General features: G+C 40.7%; 2 protein-coding genes across 4 annotated transcripts in view; both read right to left on the reverse strand.

The window, feature by feature from the left end:
* Nucleotides 1-2606, reverse strand: part of LOC130353847 (uncharacterized) — a 38716-nt gene extending 36110 nt beyond the window's left edge. For 2 of the 3 annotated variants that reach the window (XM_056555093.1, XM_056555092.1), the window contains exon 1: nucleotides 2527-2606. In XM_056555093.1, the coding sequence (XP_056411068.1) occupies nucleotides 2527-2569 (43 nt within the window). In that variant the 5' untranslated portion in view covers nucleotides 2570-2606. Of the gene's footprint in view, nucleotides 1-328; nucleotides 465-2526 lie in introns of those variants that run through there. The other variant, XM_056555095.1, reaches the window with a different exon arrangement.
* An 8154-nt stretch (nucleotides 2607-10760) lies between these two features.
* Nucleotides 10761-22363, reverse strand: part of MAN2B2 (mannosidase alpha class 2B member 2) — a 57892-nt gene continuing 46289 nt past the window's right edge. The window contains exons 18-19 of the mRNA XM_056555101.1: nucleotides 19890-20007; nucleotides 10761-11227 (exon numbers count right to left, since the gene is read on the reverse strand). Coding sequence (XP_056411076.1) covers nucleotides 11139-11227; nucleotides 19890-20007 — 207 coding nt within the window. The 3' untranslated portion in view covers nucleotides 10761-11138. The remainder of the gene's footprint in view (nucleotides 11228-19889; nucleotides 20008-22363) is intronic.

The raw sequence follows: 22363 nt of genomic DNA on the forward strand, positions 1-22363 counted from the left end.
GCCACCTTGCCACCCATATTGTTGATCAGTGGAGATCCATCCACAAGGACCCCCCAAAATTACGTATGCACCTCACCACCTTCATAGGTTTTCCCTGCTGCTGGTGGGTGAATTGGGCTGTGCTGTAGTTTCCTGCAATTTGTTCCCCGGATTGGTCAAGGTTCTATATGTTGCCCCCCCACCACCCACCACAAATCATAATGTTAGGAAATATAGTGATGATCTGCCATAACATAATGTGATGGGTTTACACCTACACTAAGCACTTTATTTTTATGCTACTTTTGCGATAAAAAAAAGTTGCAAAGCCCTCCAAAAAATGGCAAACCTAAGGCAGGTCAGACATGGCTTAGGGTGAATTCAGACCATGATTCTTTAATACAGTGACCGGATGTGAAAACCGGGTGCTCCCGTATCCCAGCCGGACCTGGCCCGCATCTCATTCATTAGAATGAGTCGACCGGAGTCACTGTGGGGGAGATTTATCAAAACCTGTCCAGAGGAAAAGTTGCCCAGTTGCCCATAGCAACCAATCAGATCACTTCTTTCATTTTCAACAAGGCCTCTGCAAAATGAAAGAAGCGATCTGATTGGTTGCTATGGGCAACTGGGCAACTTTTCCTTTGCACAGGTTTTAATAAATCTCCCCCTATGTGACTCCACGGTTTTCAGTCTGTTCACAAAACCGGATATGGGGCAAAATTGAGTCGACCGGAGTCACTATCTGACTCTGGTCGGCTCATTCAAATGAATGAGATGCGAGCTGGGTCCGGCTGGGATACAGGAGCGCCCGATCTTCACATCTCCCAGCCGGATCCAGTCACCGTATTCAAGGATCGTGGTGTGAATGCACCCTTACAAAGCTGCCTTTGGAGGGCACTTTTAAAAAGTCTCACAAAAAGTAGCAACTGCGACTTTTTTGTGCAGAAGAGTCGCAGAGTAGAGGAGGAAACATACAAAATGGTGTCGTGAGGTGATTTATTGTTTTTTGCTTATGTGCGCCAAACTTATCAAATTGATCTATCCCTTGATAGAAGGATAAATGTATCGCACATAAGCAAAACCAAAGAGACTTCAAAACACACTTTCCAAAGACAAAAATGACAAATGGCCTCCATTAACTTTCCATATGTTGTCCAGACATATCAAAAATTTTCAACGCACCGGGTCTCATTCCTGACACCCGCTGCGATTGTTAGTTATAATCAGGCAAAGCACACGCTAGAGAGCTTCACTCCTTGCCCAGCCATCAGATCCGACTGATGCGCTCCATAGATAGACTATATAGTTATAACAATGGGTTTCAGAACTAAGACCCATTAAGATCTAAACTTTTGACATGTCTGGATGACACGTGAAAAGTTTACCGTATTTTTCGCTGTATAAGACGCACTTTTTCTTCCCCAAAACTGGGGGGAAAAATTCGGTGCGTCTTATACGGCGAATACACCCCTATCGCGGCGGTCCCTGCGGCCATCAACGGCCGGGACCCGCGGCTAATACAGGACATCACCGATCGCGGTGATGCCCTGTATTAACCCTTCAGACGCGGCAATCAAAGCTGACCGCCGCGTCTGAAGGGAAAGTGACACTAACCCGGCTGTTCAGTCGGGCTGTTCGGGACCACCGTGATTTCACCGCGGCGGTCCCGAACAGCCTGACTGAATAGCCGGGTTAGTGCTTACAGGACACCGGGAGGGACCTTACCTGCCTCGTCGGTGTCTTCTCCGTTCAGGGATCCCCTGTATGGCCGGCGCTCTCCTTCCTCGTCATCTCGTCGTCTCGTACATGCGTCGGCGTGCGTAACGACGTGATGACGGCGACGGAGAGCGAGGATACCCGGCCGGCAGCAGAGACGTTCCGGCGCGACGGGGACACGGCGACAGCGATGGAGCGACATCCAGGGCAGCGGTGACGGGTCCGGAGCGGCGGGGACACGTGAGTATTACCTCCTATGCAGTGGTCTTCAATCTGCGGACCTCCAGATGTTGCAAAACTACAACTCCCAGCATGCCCGGACAGCCAAGGGCTGTCCGGGCATGCTGGGAGTTGTAGTTTTGCAACATCTGGAGGTCCGTAGGTTGAAGTCCACTATTGGGTTCAAAATACGGTATATAAAATGCTGTGACTCCTGGCAATTGCTCAAATAAGGTAGGTAGAAGTGTCTGGACCTTGTCCTTAGCCTTGTGGTACCCCCAGTCCCCCCCCCCCCATGTCCTGTATCTTGTAATATGTGAGTATTGTAAATAAAGAAGAAATAGAATGGAAGATTGGTGAGTGCCGACATTCATTTTCTCTTGGATACCTACGTTAAGTGTCTGGACTTGCCCAACAACTGTGAGAACATACTGTAACCAATCCTAGCAATATGTCATCAATGTCTTAAGCGGGAAAATAAACCCTTAACTTGCTGACTACAGACCCAATGTTAATTAAAGGTGGAGTTCTCCCTAAAGAATGAAGAAAATCCATAGAAAGAGATAATGGTTGTACAGAAAACGGAGAAACATAAAATAAAATACTCACTTTGGACAAATAGGTAGAAAGCAACGGAAAGCCAAATGGTCATGATGAGCTGACTTCACCCTTCAGTCTCCTCTATGCAGAAGTAGATGCAGCTCAGATGAGCACGTGTAACCACCCTCCTTCCTGGTGTCATATAGGTCTTTGTTTTTTTTTTTTTTTTTCCACCTTCTTTTAATTTAGCATACCTTTGTAGAAGTAGCTTTTTATGTTAGGCTATATAACTTGTAACCCTGTACGTCGGATAAATGTCATTACTGTGCAGAATTAAAGGGTACGTGAACTTTCACAAACGTATTTTATTGTTTCAATGTATCTTAAATGTTTATTAAAAATCCAAATGTACATGTTTATGGTAAAAGTCTATGAACGAACCCCAAAACAGACAACGGAGAGCCCCTGTGCAAAAATAACAGGCCCCTCTTACATCATTTATGTGCAACTTACACCTTATATTTTTTATTAATGACTGTATAAGGGCTTAACGCTAGCATCCCTTGTGATCTGAAGCAGTAAAGGAGTTTATAATAGCATCCCTGGTGGGCTAGGGTTCTGAAGGAGTTCATAATAAGATCCCTGGTGGGTAGGGTTCTAAATGATTTATTGATAGTATCCCTGGTGGTCTAGGGATTTAAAGGAGTTCATAATAACATCTCTAGTGGGTAAGGTTCGGAAGAAGTTCATGATAACATCCCTGGTGGGACAGCATAGTAAAGGAGTTCATGATAACATCCCAGGTGGGATATCATAGTGTAGAAGTTCATGATGACACCCCTGGTGGGTAGGGCTCTGTAGGAGTTAATGATAACATCCCTGGTGGGCTTGTGTAGTGAAGGAGTTCATGATAACATACCTGGTGGGCTATTGTACTAAAGGAGTTCATGATAACAACCCTGGTGGTCTAGTGTAGTAAAGGAGTTCATCACAAGATCCTTGGTGGGTAATGAAGAGAAGGTTTAATGCAGTTAAAACCCCAGTGGTAACATCTTATGCGATCTAGGGCAGTGAACTAGTTAAAGGGAAACTGACAGGCTTGTTCACCTGCATTAAACCCAATACCCAGTGCAGGAGTAAACCTTTAAGTCCAAGGGAGGATGCATCCATAATATTACATTGTATGGAACATCCCAAGATTAAAAGTTGTACAATTTTTTTCAGAAAACTTATCTTTTTTAAATTTTGTAGACATGTATTAAGAGAAAGTAAATGATCTTTAAAATTCTAATTTTCTTTAAAACATTTTAAAAATAAACGAAACCAAGCAAAAAATAAATAAATATCGTAAATAAAAAGAATTGTCACATTCATAGAAGTATTTGCATTATTTACTTAATCTTTTGCAGCTATTACTCAAAATTCTTTCCATGAGTGAAATCCTGGTTTCCTCAGACCAAAGAATATTTTTTTGTAATGGTCTTGCTCCCAAGTGCCTTTCATTGAGAAGTGTCCTCCAATAACTTTGGTGTAGTGCTGCAGAGATAGTTGGCCTCTTGTAAATTTCTTTAAAGGACATCTGCAGCCTGAATACACTTATCCCTTATTCACAGGATAGGAAATAAGTGTTTGATTGCGGGGGCTCCGACTGCTGGGACCCGCCCCAATCTCCCAAACGGGGCCCCGGAATTGCCGCCCTGTGCTGCGACCAATGCGCATAGCGTCGACCTCACCGAGATCTACGGTGCGCCCCCACCCCATACAGCTTTATGGGGGAGGCAGGGATGCACGAACGCTGCATCCATGCCTCTCCCATAGAACACTGTTGGGGCCCCGTGCAGGGGATTGCGGAGGGTCCCAGCATTCAGACCCTTTGCGATCAAACACTTATCCCCTATACTGTGAATAGGGGATAATTGTATTTAGGCTGCAGATGTCCTATAATTTTTGGAAGTGTACCTCTTGGTCATCACTGGGCTGAGAGACGCAGGACGGTCATTATAAATAACTACCTGCGATTAAGGCCATTCTGACCAATCTGTTAGGAGCAGGGCTCAAGTTCTGCAGGAACGCATGGGAACGGAGGGGGAGATTTATCAAAATCTGTCCAGAGGAAAAGTTGCTGAGCTGCCAATAGCAACCAATCAGATTGCTTCTTTCATTTTCAAAGAGGCTTGTGAAAAATGAAAGAAGCAATCTAATTGGTTGCTATTGGCAACTGTACCACTCTCTCTTTACACTGATTTTCATAAATCTCCCCCGGAGTTCCTGCGCTTGTTTTCCCAAAGCAGGAACACTGTTCCCATTAGTAGGAGTCCTGCAGGACCAGCCCTTGAGTGGAAATCTTGGATGAGTTCCCACACTTTTTCCTAAAATTTGACCCCTGATTAGGAGTTGGGAGCAGTTGGAGCAAACAGACGATCCTTCGATATTGAGAGCTGCTCCTAAAGTTCCTCAAGTGAAAAGGATATACAGGCCCAGCTGAATTATCTGTGGGCACATGTGCCACATAATGCCATAAGGAACCTGTATGCCTCCATGCATGCCTAAGCATATTTCATCTTGCATCCAGGCTAAAGGTGGTCCAACAGGGTACTAGATCCTCCTTTTGCTCTAATATTGAAATCACTTACATATATCATTGTTACATTCACACACATGAGTTTTATTCGACTCCAAAAACTACTCCTTGGTGCATTATTTTTTTTTGTCAATTAGTGTACTTTTAGGACTGATTTAGTTTTAGGTCGAAGTTCCAAACCCTCCCAATTTTCCATCAGTTTTTGTTGAAATAAAGAGCTGTTTCCTTATGGATTGTAACTTTGGATAATAAAGCTAGCTTTAAACCTCTGAATTTGGGAGACCCTAAAGAATAGAGCTGGAAACCGCCTTTTCGTTGTTGGATTCAAGAAATAGTTGTTCATTTCCTTAAGGTAGCAACCTTCAATAGTTTTGAATCCACAGTATAACAGGAAGCACTGACTCATTCTTCAACAACATTTTGGAAATACCTATTTAAAAATAAAAAAATAAATTGTCCTTTGATATCCTGTGTGACCAAAAAGTATATGACGTTTCACGAAGCTATGTTTCCTGCCAGTTATTTCCTCTATTGAATGCCGAAATTAACACCCGGACACCACAAACACCTTAAAAATGTGATTGTCCAGATGTCTTCCTATGCCAAAACAACATTTACAGCTTTAATCCCTTAAAGGGGTACTCCGCCCCTAGACATCTTATGTCCTTATCCCCTACCGCCCCCTCGTGAGGTCACACCCCGCCCCATCAATGCAAGTCTATAGGAGGGGGCTCTGCGGCCATCACGCCCCCTCCCATAGGCTTACATTGAGACGGCGGGGTGTAACGTCACAAGGGGCAGAGCCGTGACATCACTATACTCCGGCCCCTGTATCGTGAGTCATCAGACACGGAGCAATCTTCGCTCTGTGTAGCTGATGACAAGTGGGTGCTGCAGAAGAGATTTCGTGGGTCCCCAGCGGCGGGACCCCTGCGATCAGACATCTTATCCCCTATCCTTTGGATAGGGGATAAGATGTCTAGGGGCAGAGTACCCCTTTAAGGCCACAGTTAGTCTGTCTTGATGACGCAGCCAATTTTTATTTAAGAGACATAACTCTTATTTTTCAACAGACCTATTTTGAGGGTTTGTTTTTTGCGGGCCCAATCGTAGTTTGTAATATGACATTACTTATTTTACCATAAAATGTATGGTGAAACTTATATAAAAAAAATAGGACTACATCTACAGGGCTATTTGAAGTTTAATTTTTCACAACGTGGGAAATCCTACCTTATATTGGTACTGTTTTAGTGTAGATGGGACTTCTTTGCTATGAAGCAAGCTCATGAGTTTCCTTCATTGGCTTACTGCACTACCACAACGTATATGTACGGCCTATGTCCTAAATGCCCAGGTGGCCATGCCTTATCATAAAAGGGGTTTAAAAAAAAAATACTCCCCAATTTTTTTTACTTTATACATAATTTTCTAATTAAAAAGACAGATCTAAGATATATTCTAGCGTTTCTTATGTGAATTTTATGTTTTAGCATCACTGACATGTCCACATGTCCATTCTGGAAGCAGATAATAATCAGGACCTTCTATTGACATCAATGGGGATTTGATTCAAGGCAGCATTTGAAGCAGAATCTACATGGAAATTCTCCTGGAATCTGCCTCAAATTCTCTAGTGTGCACTGGTTTCCTCATGGAGAAGTAGAGGAGCTCAGCTTTCCCACTGAGGAGATTCAGCAATGAAAGGATCGGGGGAGAGCTCAGGACTGAGACCCTGACTGATCTAAACTAAACTTTGATCTAACACTTCTAATAGGTGCATTTGTAACAACTATATTGTCATAAACTCAAGCAATAGTATAAAGGAAATACCATAGTGAAGACTAATATGTATATGCTTTTAAACAGAACAAAGCATGTTTCTGGGGATAAATCTAACTCAAAACAAAAAAATTTATATTTATAGCAATTTATTTTATTTTTTATTTCACAAAACCCTAGCTATATGAGGTCTTGCTTTTAGATTTTTTTTTGTCCCCTTTTAAGGTATAAAGCTTAAGACTTTTTTTTTTTTATGTACCCAGTTTTTTAATAATACACTCATGATAAAAGTAACAAAAGGTTCATGTAAAATTGTATAAAAAATTGTAAAAATGTAATCAATCAGAAAGAGGCGAGTTCAAGGAGTATAAATAACGGTACATGATGACTGAATTATTCAGGTAAAGACTTACAGTTATTCAAAATTTACCACCGTCTGATGTTTAACATAACTCACAAATAAAGCTATGCATAGACAGAATATAGCAAGAGACATTAGGGGATAAGATCTTTAATGCTTAATTGTTCAAACTTAAAACGTGACGATTCCCATCAATGGACGGCAGGACAGAGGCGAACAGAAACGATAACGGCAAGAGAGGTCACGTGCTTCGTCAGGCCGCTATCCTTCCGGTTTTACCCCTGAATGTCTTGGTGAGTGCTGCACGAAGTAGCTGCCGCTATCCATTCTGTTTTATCCCTGAATGTCCCAGTCATACAGTATATATCTGCCCAACCAACTTCTAAGCATCTTTCTAAGCAGAGCACAATCCCCCCCACCCCCCATCTGACTAATTACTGCACCTGTCTGGGCTGAACCTTGACCTTACAATTTCTGTCAGACAGGTAGTAGCTGACTTTACCCTCTTCTAATAAACTCATAAATAAAGTGAACAGTACTCCGGTGGAAAACATTTTTTTTTTTTTTTTAATCAACTTATGCCAGAAAGTGAAACAGATTTGTAAATTACTTCTATTAAAAAATCTTTACCCTTTCAGTACTTTTTAGCAGCTGTATGCTACAGAGAAAAATCTTTGCTTTTTGAATTTCTTTTTTGTCTTGTCCACAGTGCTCTCTGCTGACACCTGATGCCAGTATCAGGAACTGTCCAGAGCAGGAGAAAATCCCCATTGCAAACATATGCTGCTCTGGACATTTCCTGATAGGAACAGAGGTGTCAGCAGAGAGCACTGAGGACAAGAAAAAAAATACATTTAAAATTAAAAGTTTCCTCTGTAGCATACAGCTGCTAAAAAGTACTGGAAGGGTAAAGATTTTTTTTTTTTTTTTATAGAAGTCATTTACAAATCTGTTTAACTTTCTGGTATCAGTTGATTTAAAAAAAAAAATTGTTTTCCACCGGAGTACCCCGTTAACCAATTTTAACGGCTCTGCAGGTATACAGAGGTACATGTCATGTGGAAAAAAATCGTAGAGTTCATGAAGAATGCTGATGTTAGGCTTCTTGTAGTTGAACTTTGTTGTGCTTGCTGTTAGGCTAGACATCATGTTATGTCTATTTAGATGCTGCAGAACTTGGTATTTATTTGTAACACAGTAAAGCTGTGGTTACAGTGTATCTGGCACAGGAAGCCACAAAAATGTGTAGTCACTTTCAGAACCCCCATGCAAACCTTACATATCAGGGATGAATGTGTATACCTCTCCTTAAACTACCTAGATCTAGCCCCAATGCATCTCAAAAACTGATGCGGGATACTGTATGTCGCCATCTCACATTGAGGATCTTATGTACTTTCTCTTTGCCTGCAATTACTTAATATGATGACAAAAAGTGGAAGTGTAAAATAAAAATACATTTTCTTCCAATAAAATGCCATAGGAAATGCTTTGCTAATCTGGAAAACACAGTTTAATTTAAAGGGGTACTCCGGCCCCGAGACACCTTATCCCCTATCCAAAGGATAGGGGATAAGATGTCTCACCGTGGGGGTTCCGCTGCTGGGGACCCCCGCAATCTTGTGTTCACCACCCACCTGTTTGAGCTGCATGCCGCGGTGCCAGCTCACAAACAGCCGGGTGGTGACCACGGAGCCGGAGTATCGTGACATCATGACTTCGCCCCCGACTATGCAAGTCTATGGGTGGGGGGTGACGTCACACGGGGGCGGAGTCATGACGTCACGATACTCCTGCCCCGAGGTCGCCACCCGGCTGTTTGTGAGCTGGCACCATGGCGTGCAGCTCAAACAGGTGGGTGGAGAATACAAGATTGCAGGGCTCCCCAGCGGCGGATCCCCCGCGGTGAGACATCTTATCCCCTATCTTTTGGATAGGGGATAAGATGTCTCAGGGCCGGAGTACCCCTTTAATCACAGAGAGATAAGGAGAAAGCTGAACCAGAGCAAGGTCTCCGATTGCCATAGCCCAGATTTCAGCTTCCTCAGTTCTTAAGACTAAGCAAGGCTCATTATCATGAATTACAATTTACAATACAAATTCTTGTCAATACTAAAGACCAACAAGTAACATATACAAAATAGTGGGGAAAACCACTGGCCGCTGCTTTCACACTGTAAAATGCAGGTATGTGAATACATTGAGACCATTGACTGCAGGACAGGATAAGATGGTAAAAAAACTCTATTTATGCTCAAGTAAATTGGGTAAATAAAAACGCTCACCAAATGGTGCAGAACTGACCCAATAACACAGGTCTTCCTTTTTTTGCTTTTCGCTATGCTAGAGATGCTCCTGCCATCATGTCTGTATGCTTCACATTTGGTAAGCTAGTCCCATCATACATGTTCTTTGGGACACTATTATCCTCTTTTTTAGTAGATTTTTGTATTGGACTCCCCCAAGGTTACTCTTTTATCTATGCTTCTGGGATCAATCTTATCCATTTGGAAAGGCTTTAAAAGGGGTACTCCGCTGCTCAGTGTTTGGAACCAACTGTTCTGAATGCTGGAGCCAGTGCTGGGAGCTCATGTCGTCATAGTCCCGCCCCCTCATGACATCATGCTCCGCTCCCTCAATGCAAGTCTATGGGAAGGAGGGGACAGAGTGTGACACGAGGGGGCGGGGCTATGACGTCACGAGCTCCCCGCTCCAGCGTTCAGAATAGTTTGTTCCAAAAGCTGAGCAGCGGAGTACCCCTTTAACTACACACTTTAACCCACTGTCTTTAATCCATGCTTTGCTTTCTCTCTCCTTCCTATTTTATCGAGTGTGTTTTCTTGGTTTTATAGCCTTCCTACTGTTGATATTGATATATAATCTGAGGTGGTCCTTCTTCATACGATTATGATCATGCATATTTGAACCTTTTTTATCTGTATTTACAACATGTAACTTATGAACTCCCCTAGTATTTTGCAAAAATGTATATAGTGAATTCTCACCTTACAATATTGGGAACATTTTTTCTTTATAAGTAGATGTAAAGCTGGCACTATGGTTCACTAAAGTGCAAGAAGAATTGTCATTGCAGATCTCCCAGTCTATCACGGTCACCTCGTTTACAAAAAAAATAAAAAATTAAATAAAAAAAAAACTTTTTTCTTGCACTTTAGACCTTTTTAAACAAATGTTTATTAAACAAAAGAGTAAGTGGATCATTTTGATTTTCAATTAATATCAAAATTGCTGGGTGTATGTGTAGGAAATTAAAAAAAAATAATAAACTTTGGCAACTGTAATGTAATGTACTGTAATATGACATGCCTTTAAATTGGGGTAAGCTTTAATAAAAGACTCCATCCTCTAGAACTGAAAATTGTAAGATATGAGGAACAGGTGAACAAATAGTTATCCATCTATCTATCTATCTATCTATCTATTTACTGTACCTATTTTTTTTCTTTAATGCCATATGTATTCCAAAATCCTGTCTGGTTCTTGTGTGGTGTCATGTCTCCACCAGCTTTTACATTATAATTAATACATAAGAAACAATTTTTATTTCTAGAAGTAAACATTTTATTGTAAAAAAAAAAAAAAAAAAAGTATTTGTATTAACAACTAATTGACATAATATACATTTAACTGCATTTTTTTCCACAATAGAATACATCTTATTGGTCACTCAAGTTTTGGCATAAGAGGTTAAAGTGCAAACAGTTCCAAAAGTTTGATAGTCTTAAAGTCAGAGTTTGTGCAACATATTATTAACATATTATTAAAAATAAGCACAAATAATCGAGGCCACAGAAAAGCTTCATTTCTACTAAGACACCAATGGCCGCTTCTGCCGATCAGTGAAGACTGCCAGATACCGATTCACCTTCTCTGTTTTGTGGTTACAAAAATAAAACATATAATTCAACATTTTCTGCCTAGTACAGGAACTACTGGTTACTGAAAATATACAAATAGTGTTCTTATTTCCTTTGGTGCAACAGTAACAGTAAAGTCCTTCATGTTCTTTATAGGTATTCTCTCATCTAAAAAAAAAAATATATATTTATATATAAAGTATTCTTATGTTGCATACATATATTAAATAAAAAGCATTCTCTTCTCCACTAATAATATAATAAATACGGAGATGACTTCTGTCAAATTGTTAGAACTTAAACTCAACTGGTGGCTGGAGAGGAGTCCTGTGGGGGGAGGTTAAGAGCAGTGGATAAGGAGATCCATGGGTTACAAACCAGCCGTAAAAATAAATGTAGCCCGAAAAATTGTAATCCCAATAATTCAAAAAATTCCATTAGCCCCAATAACTCAATAACTACAATAAGCCCCAATAACTTAAATAATAACGTTAGACCCAATAACGCAAAAAATCCCATTAGCCCCAATAACTTAAATAATAACGTTAGACCCAATAACTCAAAAAATCCCATTAGCCCCAATAACTTAAATAGTACAATTAGCCCTTATAACTCAAAAAATAACATTAACCCCAATAACTCTGAAAATCCCATTAGTGAGACTATATGTGTAAAACTTAATGGAAATGTAAAGTGTATGTTCACAAATGCCAGAAGCCTAGCAAATAAAATGGGGGAGCTTGAGGCCTTGATACTGGAGGAACATATTGATATAGTTGGGGTCACTGAGACATGGCTGGACTCCTCACATGACTGGGCTGTTAATCTGCAGGGGTTTACATTGTTTCGCAAGGATAGAATGAACAGAAAAGGTGGTGGAGTCTGTCTGTATGTAAGAAGTGGTATGAAAGTCAGTGTGAACGATGCCATAGTGTGTGATGATTCTGAGGATGTGGAATCACTGTGGGTAGAATTACAAAAGGAGGGAAATATTGAAAAAATAATATTTGGTGTAATCTACAGACCCCCTAATATCACTGAAGAGATAGAAGGTCGGCTGTATAAACAAATAGAGAGGGCCGCCCGGGCAGGTACAGTGGTAATAATGGGAGATTTTAACTATCCAGATATAGATTGGGGTCCGGGGTTGGCTAAAACTACAAAGGGGCGACAATTCCTAAATTTATTGCAGGATAATTTTATGGGCCAGTTTGTGGAGGACCCAACAAGAAGTGATGCCTTGTTGGATCTGATCATTTCCAACAACGCAGAGCTGGTTGGTAATGTAACTGTGCGGGAAAACCTTGGTAATAGCGACCACAATATAGTTACTTTTGACTTAAAATGTAGAAAACAAAGACAGACGGGGAAGGCAAAAACATATAACTTTAAAAAGGCAAATTTCCCTGGGCTGAGGGCTGCACTACAGGACATAGACTGGGGGGAGGTGTTCTCAAATACTGATACAGAAGGTAAATGGGACATCTTTAAATCAACTCTAAATAACTATACAGCTAAATATATACCAAAGGGGAACAAATATAAATGATTAAAACTAAATCCTACATGGCTGACACATGATGTTAAAAAAGCAATAAACAACAAAAAAATAGCCTTCAAAAAATACAAATCTGATGGGTCAGCGATAACATTTAAACAGTACAAGGAGCTTAATAAAATCTGTAAAAATGTAATAAAAACTGCAAAAATTCTAAATGAGAGACAGGTGGCCAAAGAAAGCAAAACTAATCCTAAATATTTTTTTAGATATATAAATACAAAAAAAAACAAGGACAGAGCATGTAGGACCCCTTAACCCCTTAAGGACTCAGCCCATTTTGGCCTTTAGGACTCAGACAATTTAATTTTTACGTTTTAATTTTTTCCTCCTCGCCTTCTAAAAATCATAACTCTTTTATATTTTCATCCACAAACTAGTATGAGGGCTTGTTTTTTGCGCGACCAGTTGTCCTTTGTAATGACATCACTCATTATATCATAAAATGTATGGCGCAACCAAAAAACACTTTTTGTGGGGAAATTAAAACGAAAAACGCAATTTTGCTAATTTTGGAAGGTTTAGTTTTCACGCTGTACAATTTATGGTAAAAATGACGTGTGTTCTTTATTCTGAGGGTCAATAGGATTAAAATGGTACCCATTATTACATACTTTTATATTATTGTTGCGCTTAAAAAAAATCACAAACTTTTTAACCAAATTAGTACGTTTATAATCCCTTTATTTTGATGACCTCTAACTTTTTTATTTTTCCGTATAAGCGGCGGTATGGGGGCTAATTTTTTGCGCCATGATCTGTACTATTTTTTGATTCCACATTTGCATATAAAAAACTTAATATATTTTTTTATAAATTTTTTTTAATAAAATGTATTAAAAAAGTAGGAATTTTGGAATTTTTTTTTCGTTCACGCCGTTCACCGTACGGGATCATTAACATTTTATTTACGCTTTTTGGGGGTAAAACAGGAAAAAACGGACGTTTTACTTTTTTATTGGGGGAGGGGATTTTTCACTTTTTTTTTACTTTTACTTTTACATTTTTTTTTACACTTGGGGACCCATAGGGGACTATTCATAGCAATACCATGATTGCTAATACTGATCTGTTCTATGTATAGGACAGAGAACAGATCAGTGTTATCGGTCATCTTCTGCTCTGGTCTGCTCGATCACAGACCAGAGCAGGAGACGCCGGGAGCCGGACGGAGGAAGGAGAGGGGACCTCCGTGTGGCGTTATAAATGATCGGATCCCCGTAGCAGCGCTGCGGGCGATCCGATCATTCATTCAAATCGCGCACTGCCGCAGATGCCGGGATCTGTATTGATCCCGGCACCTGAGGGGTTAATGGCGGACGCCCGCGAGGTCGTGGGCATCGGCCATTGCCGGCGGGTCCCTGGCTGCGATCAGCAGCCGGGATCAGCCGCGCATGACACGGGCATCGCTCCGATGCCCGCGGTTATGCACAGAATGTAAATGTACGTCCTGGTGCGTTAAGTACCACCTCACCAGGACGTACATTTACGTCCTGCGTCCTTAAGGGGTTAATAATGATAATGGGGAGGTTGTCACGGGCGATCAAGAGAAGGCGGACCTACTGAATGGGTTCTTTAGTTCTGTATAGACTAGGGAAGAAGGAGGAGCTGACATTGGACAGGTCAGTGCTGGTAACACATCATGTAATGTACTGAACTGGCTTAATGTAGAGATGGTACAAGGTAAGTTAAGTAAAGTAAATGTAAGCAAATCTCCAGGACCAGATGGACTACACCCAAGAGTTCTTAGAGAGGTAAGTTCAGTAATATCTGTACCCCTGTTCATGATATTTAGAGATTCTCTGGTGTCTGGTATTGTGCCAAGGGACTGGCGCAAGGCGAATGTGGTGCCAATCTTCAAGAAGGGCTCTAGGTCTTCGCCAGGAAACTATAGACCAGTAAGTTTAACGTGCATTGTGGGTAAATTGTTTGAAGGACTTATAAGGGATTACATACAGGAATACATAGGGGATAATTGTATTATAAGTGATAGCCAGCATGGGTTTACTAAGGATAGAAGTTGTCAAACCAATCTAATTTGCTTTTATGAAGAGGTGAGTAGAAGCCTTGACAGAGGAATGGCTGTGGATATAGTGTTTCTTGATTTTGCTAAAGCGTTTGATACTGTCCCTCATAGACGTCTGACAGGTAAGTTAAGGTCTTTGGGTTTGGAAACTTTAGTTTGTAACTGGATTGAACACTGGCTCATGGATCGTACCCAGAGAGTGGTGGTCAATGATTCGTACTCTGATTGGTCCCTGGTTATTAGTGGTGTACCCCAAGGTTCAGTACTGGGCCCGCTGTTGTTTAATTTATTTATCAATGATATAGAGGATGGTATTAACAGCTCTGTTTCTATCTTTGCAGATGACACTAAGCTTTGTAGCACGGTACAGTCTATAGAGGATGTGCATAAGTTACAAGATGACTTGGATAGACTAAGTGTCTGGGCATCCACTTGGCAAATGAGGTTCAATGTGGATAAATGTAAAGTTATGCATCTGGGTACTAATAACCTGCATGCATCGTATGTCTTAGGGGGGATTAAACTGTCAGAGTCACTGGTAGAGAAGGATCTGGGTGTACTTGTAGATCACAGACTACAGAATAGCATGCAATGTCAGGCTGCTGCTTCCAAAGCCAGCAGGATATTGTCATGTATCAAAAGAGGCATGGACTTAAGGGACAGGGACATAATACTCCCCCTTTATAAAGCATTGGTACGGCCTCACCTGGAATATGCTGTTCAGTTTTGGTCGCCTGTACATAAAAGGGACACTGCGGAGTTGGAAAGGGTGCATAGACAAGCGACTAAACTAATATGGGGCATGGAACATCTTAGCTATGAGGAGCGATTAAAGGAGTTACAATTGTTTAGTCTTGAGAAGAGACGTTTAAGGGGGGATATGATAAACGTATATAAGTATATAAATGGCCCATACAAAAAATATGGAGAAAAACTGTTCCAGGTTAAACCCCCCAAAGGATGAGGGGGCACTCCCTCCGTCTAGAGAAGGAAAGGTTTAGTCTAAAGGGGCGACACGCCTTCTTTACCATAAGAACTGTGAATTTATGGAACGGTCTACCTCAGGAACTGGTCACAGCAGGAACAATTAATAGCTTTAAAACAGGGTTAGATACATTCCTGGAACAAAATAACATTAATGCTTATGCAGAATTAGAAAACTACATCCCTTCCCCTTATCCCCTTACACCCTTCCCTTCAATTCCCTGGTTGAACTTGATGGACGTATGTCTTTTTTTAACCATACTAACTATGTAACTATGTAACTGCTGCTGAATCCAATTCTGAAAAAAAAAATATATTCCCATACATAATATTAGTAAAAGGGGATCTAGGGTACTTAACTCCTTCCCTATGCACAGAATCGGGGATAAACGTCTGATCAAGGGGGAGGGGTCCCGGCTCTCCCCATGCACAGAGGGTCCACATGCCCCCTATATGCATCTCTATGGGAGAGCCGGGCAGGAGGATAGAGGTTAAGTTTTTAAGTTCCAGGCTACCAATTTAAATTCTTTTTATAAGCTAGATATGGATGGGTTAAGTAAAATAAAATAAAAAAATAGAAAAAAAAGGAACTTCTTCTTACCTTACTTGTTCCTGTGCTGCTGTCGCAGCAAACATTTACAACATACATTAATACATCTTATAGGGGTATTCCAGTCTACAGCACTTATCCCCTATGCACAGCCCAGTTATCTCCAGCAGCTCCCTAGACAATGACTGGAGCACCGATGCGCATGCACCTGCATAATTTCGACTGTTCCCTGTTCTTCAGCTTGCGGGAGGTCCGAGTGGTTGGACCCTCTGCTATAAGACACTTATGCCCTCATTTTTGGATAGGGTAAATGTTTGGAACACCCCTTTAATTACAATAAAAAGGAAAGCCTCTACAACTATCTTATCATTTTCAAGAAAATTGTTTTCTGTCACCGAATGAGAACACTCTTGTTTGCCTCCAGAGGACCTATACATACCTAGTCCTATTAACATGAGGTTAGAAATCCCCAAGTCCATTGTCTAATGTGTTTTTTTTTTTACATGTATATACAATGGGGGGGGGGGGGGATTTATCAATTTTGCCTGTTGACAGTTTCTTTTTACCCTTTTTTTTTTTTCACTTTGGTTTTCGTGGGGACATGCACCAAATTTATCATTTGGTGCGAGTTGTTAGTAGTTTTGGCTCAAATGTTGAAATCAGCCGTTCACAGCGCCTTTTACACAGAACTTACCACCACAGAGGACGCGTATTTTACACTGTAGAGCAGCCATTTTGGAGTCCCTCCTGCAGTATATCAGTAAGCGACGAGAGTTATTTTCTTTTGTGGGGTTTATAGCCACCATGTGAAATGGATTATATTTTCAACTTGGGTAGTTTTTGTTTTTTGTTTTGTTACTTTAGTGCAGTAGTCTTCAACCTGCGGACCTCCAGATGTTGCAAAACTACAATTCCCAGCATGCCCGGACAGCCGTTGGCTGTCCGGGCATGCTGGGAGTTGTAGTTTTGCAACATCTGGAGGTCCGCAGGTTGGAGACCACATCTTTAGTGCTTTACCTTTCCTGAACCTGTGTGGCCATGTCCAATGCCGGCTCAACGGAGGGTGAAGGTTCCTCAGAGACAACTATGTCGCAGGATAGTATTGAGCAGCCCTGGAGGCGTCGCTGCTTTCACAAAAAAAAAATATAGTTTTAATGTATTTTGACGCCTTTACATTTTCTGACATTGCTAAGTGTGTTTTCCATGTGCAAAATTTTTTGGCGGGGATTTGCACCAAAATTGCGCCAAAGATCGATTGGCGCAAATGATGAATTACTGACTAAAGTTAAAATCACACACAGGACCGTGTGATTTTGAGAAAGTTCTAAAAATGACAGTGGAGAAGATGCGCCAAACTTTGGCGCAAAAAGACACTGCGCCAAAGCATTGCGCCAAAGTTATGTTAAAAAAAACCCCACATAAATCCTTTGATAAATACCCCCCAATGTATCTATAATAAGAGTGATCTAATTACAGCATAAACTGTGGTTAACAATACGAGATACAAAGATGTCACATTAACAGCAGAGATTATAACAGGAGGAATTCATTATCCCGTGTCAGGTGTAACTGTAACTTGAAACGGTAAAAGCACATAATGCCGACTTCTCAGGGACAAGGACAGGGTAAAGAAGAGCAGAACAGACGTAGTTGTGATGTCAAGATGCAGGAAAAAACTAATAAAGTTCTGCTTCCATTTCTACGTAGCAGGCTTTACCTTTAGTGTATTATTCTGCATCTGATTCCCATGGCATGGCTGCTAAAAAGTTCTGCACCTGTCCAAAGTATTCGACAGATTCCCACCACTTTCAAGTTCCCAGCTTGAGGACAGTGGATGGTAACACTCTTATTTCCATCTAGACGGGTTGACTTCAGAAATCTGCGCAATTTTGCTCAGATGAAAAAGAAGATGGGGGACTATTGTGTATCCTATGATACTTCTCTCTCCTGTGTTCCTGTTTTAGGGTCTATTCACACGTGCAGTATTCTGCGCAGATTTGATGCGATTCTGCGCAGATGAAGCTGTGTTCAGTCTACATTGAAATCTGCAGCGGAAAATCCTGCGCATCAAATCGGAGCGTCAAATCTGCACAGAATACTGTATGTGTGAATAGACACTTAAAAGGCAAAAAATCTATCCAAGTTACGGCCCTTTTGTTGAAGGAGTATATCACTCATTACAGTGCAATTGTCACCTCAGTGCAAGGGACAGAGGTGCAGGCACCATTAGTTATGGCATAGTGAGATCAGAGGGTATCTTTGTTTCCTTAGCCTACAGCTTGTTAACTTATATCCGCGGCTACTTTGTATTTCGACCGAACTATTGGAAGGGCTGGCCGAGTTGCAGCAGCATGCCTCCTCCCCGCCCTGACCTGCAGGATTGACGAACAGGTCGTGTCCCTGCTAGAGTTGGCCAGCCTCTCCAACTGTATGGCTAAAGTAGAAGACAGTGGGGATATATGCTTATCAGCTTCAGGGACCGGAGCAGGACACCAGAGGCACCTCAGGAGCACTGGAGTGGAGTACAGGTTTAGTGTGTTATATATTAGAGAATGGGCATTGTTCTTACAAGAAAAAAAAAACAAAAAACTTTATTTAAATAATAGGTAATAATAGATCACACATTCCCTTTAACAACAACCCCCCTTATAATAGATGGCTGGGGGCTGCATAAAACATGACATTGGTCCCTAAGATTACAATGGCCTTGGGTTACAATGAGGGACATTTATCAATGTTTGCTTATGTATTCTTTTTTTTTAGTAATTTTTTCTTTACTTTTGTTTTGCTTATGTGTGACTTATTTATCAACTGGTTTCAGCCTGTTGATAATTTTCTTTCACGTAAGCAATTTTTAGTTTTTTACTTTGGTAGTAGCTTTTTCTGCTCCATGTTTAGTCAATTTTTAACGCTGTTGCGACTTTTTTTGCGCAGTTGCGACTGTCGCAGTTAATAAATACCTGACTACCCGTAGTCCATTTTAAAATTATTACTACATAGTTAATTTTTGGAAAACTTGCTTTTCTCGCTTTCCAGTCAAAATGTCGCACGAAAAATCGCGTAGTCGCAGTTGCGACAATTTTGCGACAATTATAGTAAAGAAAACCTGACTAAACCCATTGATAAATGTCCATCAATATGTTTATCATACCATGGTCTTTTCTGGAAATAAATAAATAACTTAAGATAGTAACTAGGGCCCTTGTTTGGTCAATTTTTAAACGTATACTCTTTTTGTGTGGGTCCATTTCCCAACAGTGTACTTTCTTATATGGGACAGTGTACTTTCTTTTTATATGGGACTTAAAAGCACAGCAGAGCACTCTTTTGAGTCAAGCGCATAAAAAGTAAAAGTTCAAGAAATTGACTTAACGCAGTCACAATCTTTGTGACTGGTGGATGGGGGACACATTTTGATCAAAAAGTGCGCTAAGAGCCTCCATTTTTGGATGACCAAGAGTGCTGCTGCAACCTTCTATTTTGTACAAATTTAGACAACAATAGTTATTTGCATTAATGTGGTGCAGAGGTTTTATAATGCTCTACTCTTTGATCTAAGGAAAGAGGGGGCTTCAAAAGGAGGAGTGAATGGGTGGAGGTGTGCATAACAACCTACAGCTAACATCCTTAGAGTCTATAAACTCTGTATAGATAGGATCTTGTTTTGCTATCAAACATATATCATTCTAACTAGTTATATTTCTCCACTTACTATGGTCTTTCCTTTGTGTGGACTTCCACTTCCATCTCTCCAGTTTGGCCACATCCCAGGTTCCAGTAAGAGAGCGTTCTTCCACTAACCTCACAGTTCCCAGTCCTTTAAGAAGAAGCTAAAATAACATAATTTAGCGTGAGTGCCATATTAATCATTGCAATGATTCAGTCATATTGGAACACATTTAAAAAGGGTAGGTCAAATTTTAGGCTGCTCTTACACAGTGAAGTTTAGTTGCAGTTTTTGCTATAAGTTTGAAGCCCAAACCAGATGTGGATCATAATGAATTAGATCATTTAAAGAACAGATGCTACTTCTACTCTTTTTTTTCTTTGAATCCATTCCACAAAAGAAGTGGATTAAAAAAAGGTGTAGTTGTAGCATCTGTTCTTTATATTATCTAATTCAATATCATCCACACCTAGTTTTGACTTCAAACCTGCAGCAAAAATTCCACTGCATAGAAGCAGCCTTAGAAAAGGTTTTATATACCCTTATATAGGGCAGCAGGATACAAGCCCAAATTCCAGGTAACTCCATAGTCCATTGCTAAAGAGAGCATTATTCGGAAATCTCATAGACTAACATTGCAAGTATATTGCCAAAAGTTTGGACTTGTATCCTGCCACCGCAACAAACAAGGGCTAGCCTTTAAGAGTGAGGAGCATCGGAGTCACCTGTACAGGATCCTCATTCTTTTGCCGGAACAGTTATAAAGGGTCTCTCACTCTGGAGGGCCTATCCTGTCCTGCAGTATGCAGACAACCCATTGATGGGAAAGGGCTATGTGTAATACTTCACATTTACACTGTGGTGGCGCTATAGGGAAAATCCCCACTCTTATTACAATTGATTGATGGGTGACACAGTAGGGAGCAACTTTGTGATCTAAATAAAAGTCTCATTTTAACAAGGGGACCCCTTTAGTCAACCAGGATGCAGTTTATTTGGGTGGTATATTTTTGCCTCACTATATTACATATACTGTGTACAAGGTCTTGTTTTGATTCCTGTTATGGCTTTCTATGATCAATAAAGAACTTTGTTTTGCATAAATACCTGTGCTGGACACCTTGTCTATCCTTCCTGCATGAAGTGGTGTTGCCTTGCACAGTCCGTGCCCCCTGGGGCCGTTGAGGGTGAGCTGAGATTCTGTTCATTGCTTGGATAAGGTCTTATTTTATTGCATTTTAGGGTATTTTAGATTTTTTTAGTAAATAAAATTTCTCTTTAATTAATAGTGATTTTATAAGGGGAAAAATGTAAAATATATATATATATATATATATATATATATATATATTGTGATGAGGTGGCAAGGAAAGGGTGTATTTCAGTGGCTAACCCTGGAGAATCTCACCTGCTTCTTAATTAATGAGGCAGGAGGGAAGGGAGGTGTGTATATAAGATGGAAAGTCAGTCTAATCTGGGCTCTTCCTAGGAGACAGCAAGTGGGCTGTAGGGAAGAGACAGAGCCTGCTGAGAAGTACACAGCCAGAGCTATGAGTGGCTCAAAGAGTGACATGAATTGTGAGTAGAAGGTTGCAGGGGACATATGTTTAACCGGCTGAGGGAAGTTCAGCGGTCGTTAGTCAGGACAAGCTGATCTGTTTAGTCAGTGACCAGACGGGTTAGGATTTTGTTTTGTTCCTGCTTTTTTGTTTATTTTTTTCCCTGCAACCTGTCTAATAAAACTGGCAAGGTGCCAGATTTGCATTATAAACGTTTGTTTGCTGGTTTATTGACAGGAAATGCATCCTGTGGCGTAGTCCAGGAGGATCCCAGAGTGAATCCCCGAGGACGGTTCCTTACTATATATATATATTTAATATGCAGTGAAAAAGATTTAAAACTTAAGGGGATATGTAGTTTTTTTTAATTATAAATAATAATAAATTTTTTGTATGTGTTTGTTAGATCATTATTTTAGCAAATTTTGTCACAATGGAACAAATTTTTTATTTTATTTTAATTACAACAACCCAGTGACATATATTCACGGGTTGTAATGCCAAGGGGTTAAAGGCTACCTGTAAGGCCATGTTCACACAACGTAATTTCCAAATGGAATCCGGCTGAAAAAGTCAGCTTGGAAATTCCTATTGTTTTTCAATAGGATTCTGCTGCTCCGTGTACGCGGAGTAATTTCCGTGGTGGAAAGATCTGCCGTGGAAACCCCAAATCCGACCTCTGCCGAAATTATTGGAATATAAATTATTTTTGCGGAATCCACTTAGATATGTATTGCAGTATACAGAGAGTCCTAGCACCAGTCCATGCAATGCCGGTGCCTACTATTTGCGCAATGTCCGCCCATTTTTTCCGGGCAGAAATTCTGCAATGTGTACATAACCTAAAGCTGAACTCTTGCCTTGTCTTCAAATTGGGCATGGAGAGATCTGTGTCTCTCCATGCTGCTAAGAATAATTGTCTGGAGTTCAGCTTTAGGGTACGTTCACACTACGGAATTC

Source organism: Hyla sarda, chromosome 1 (assembly GCF_029499605.1).
Source record: "Hyla sarda isolate aHylSar1 chromosome 1, aHylSar1.hap1, whole genome shotgun sequence".
Classification (NCBI taxonomy): domain Eukaryota; kingdom Metazoa; phylum Chordata; class Amphibia; order Anura; family Hylidae; genus Hyla; species Hyla sarda.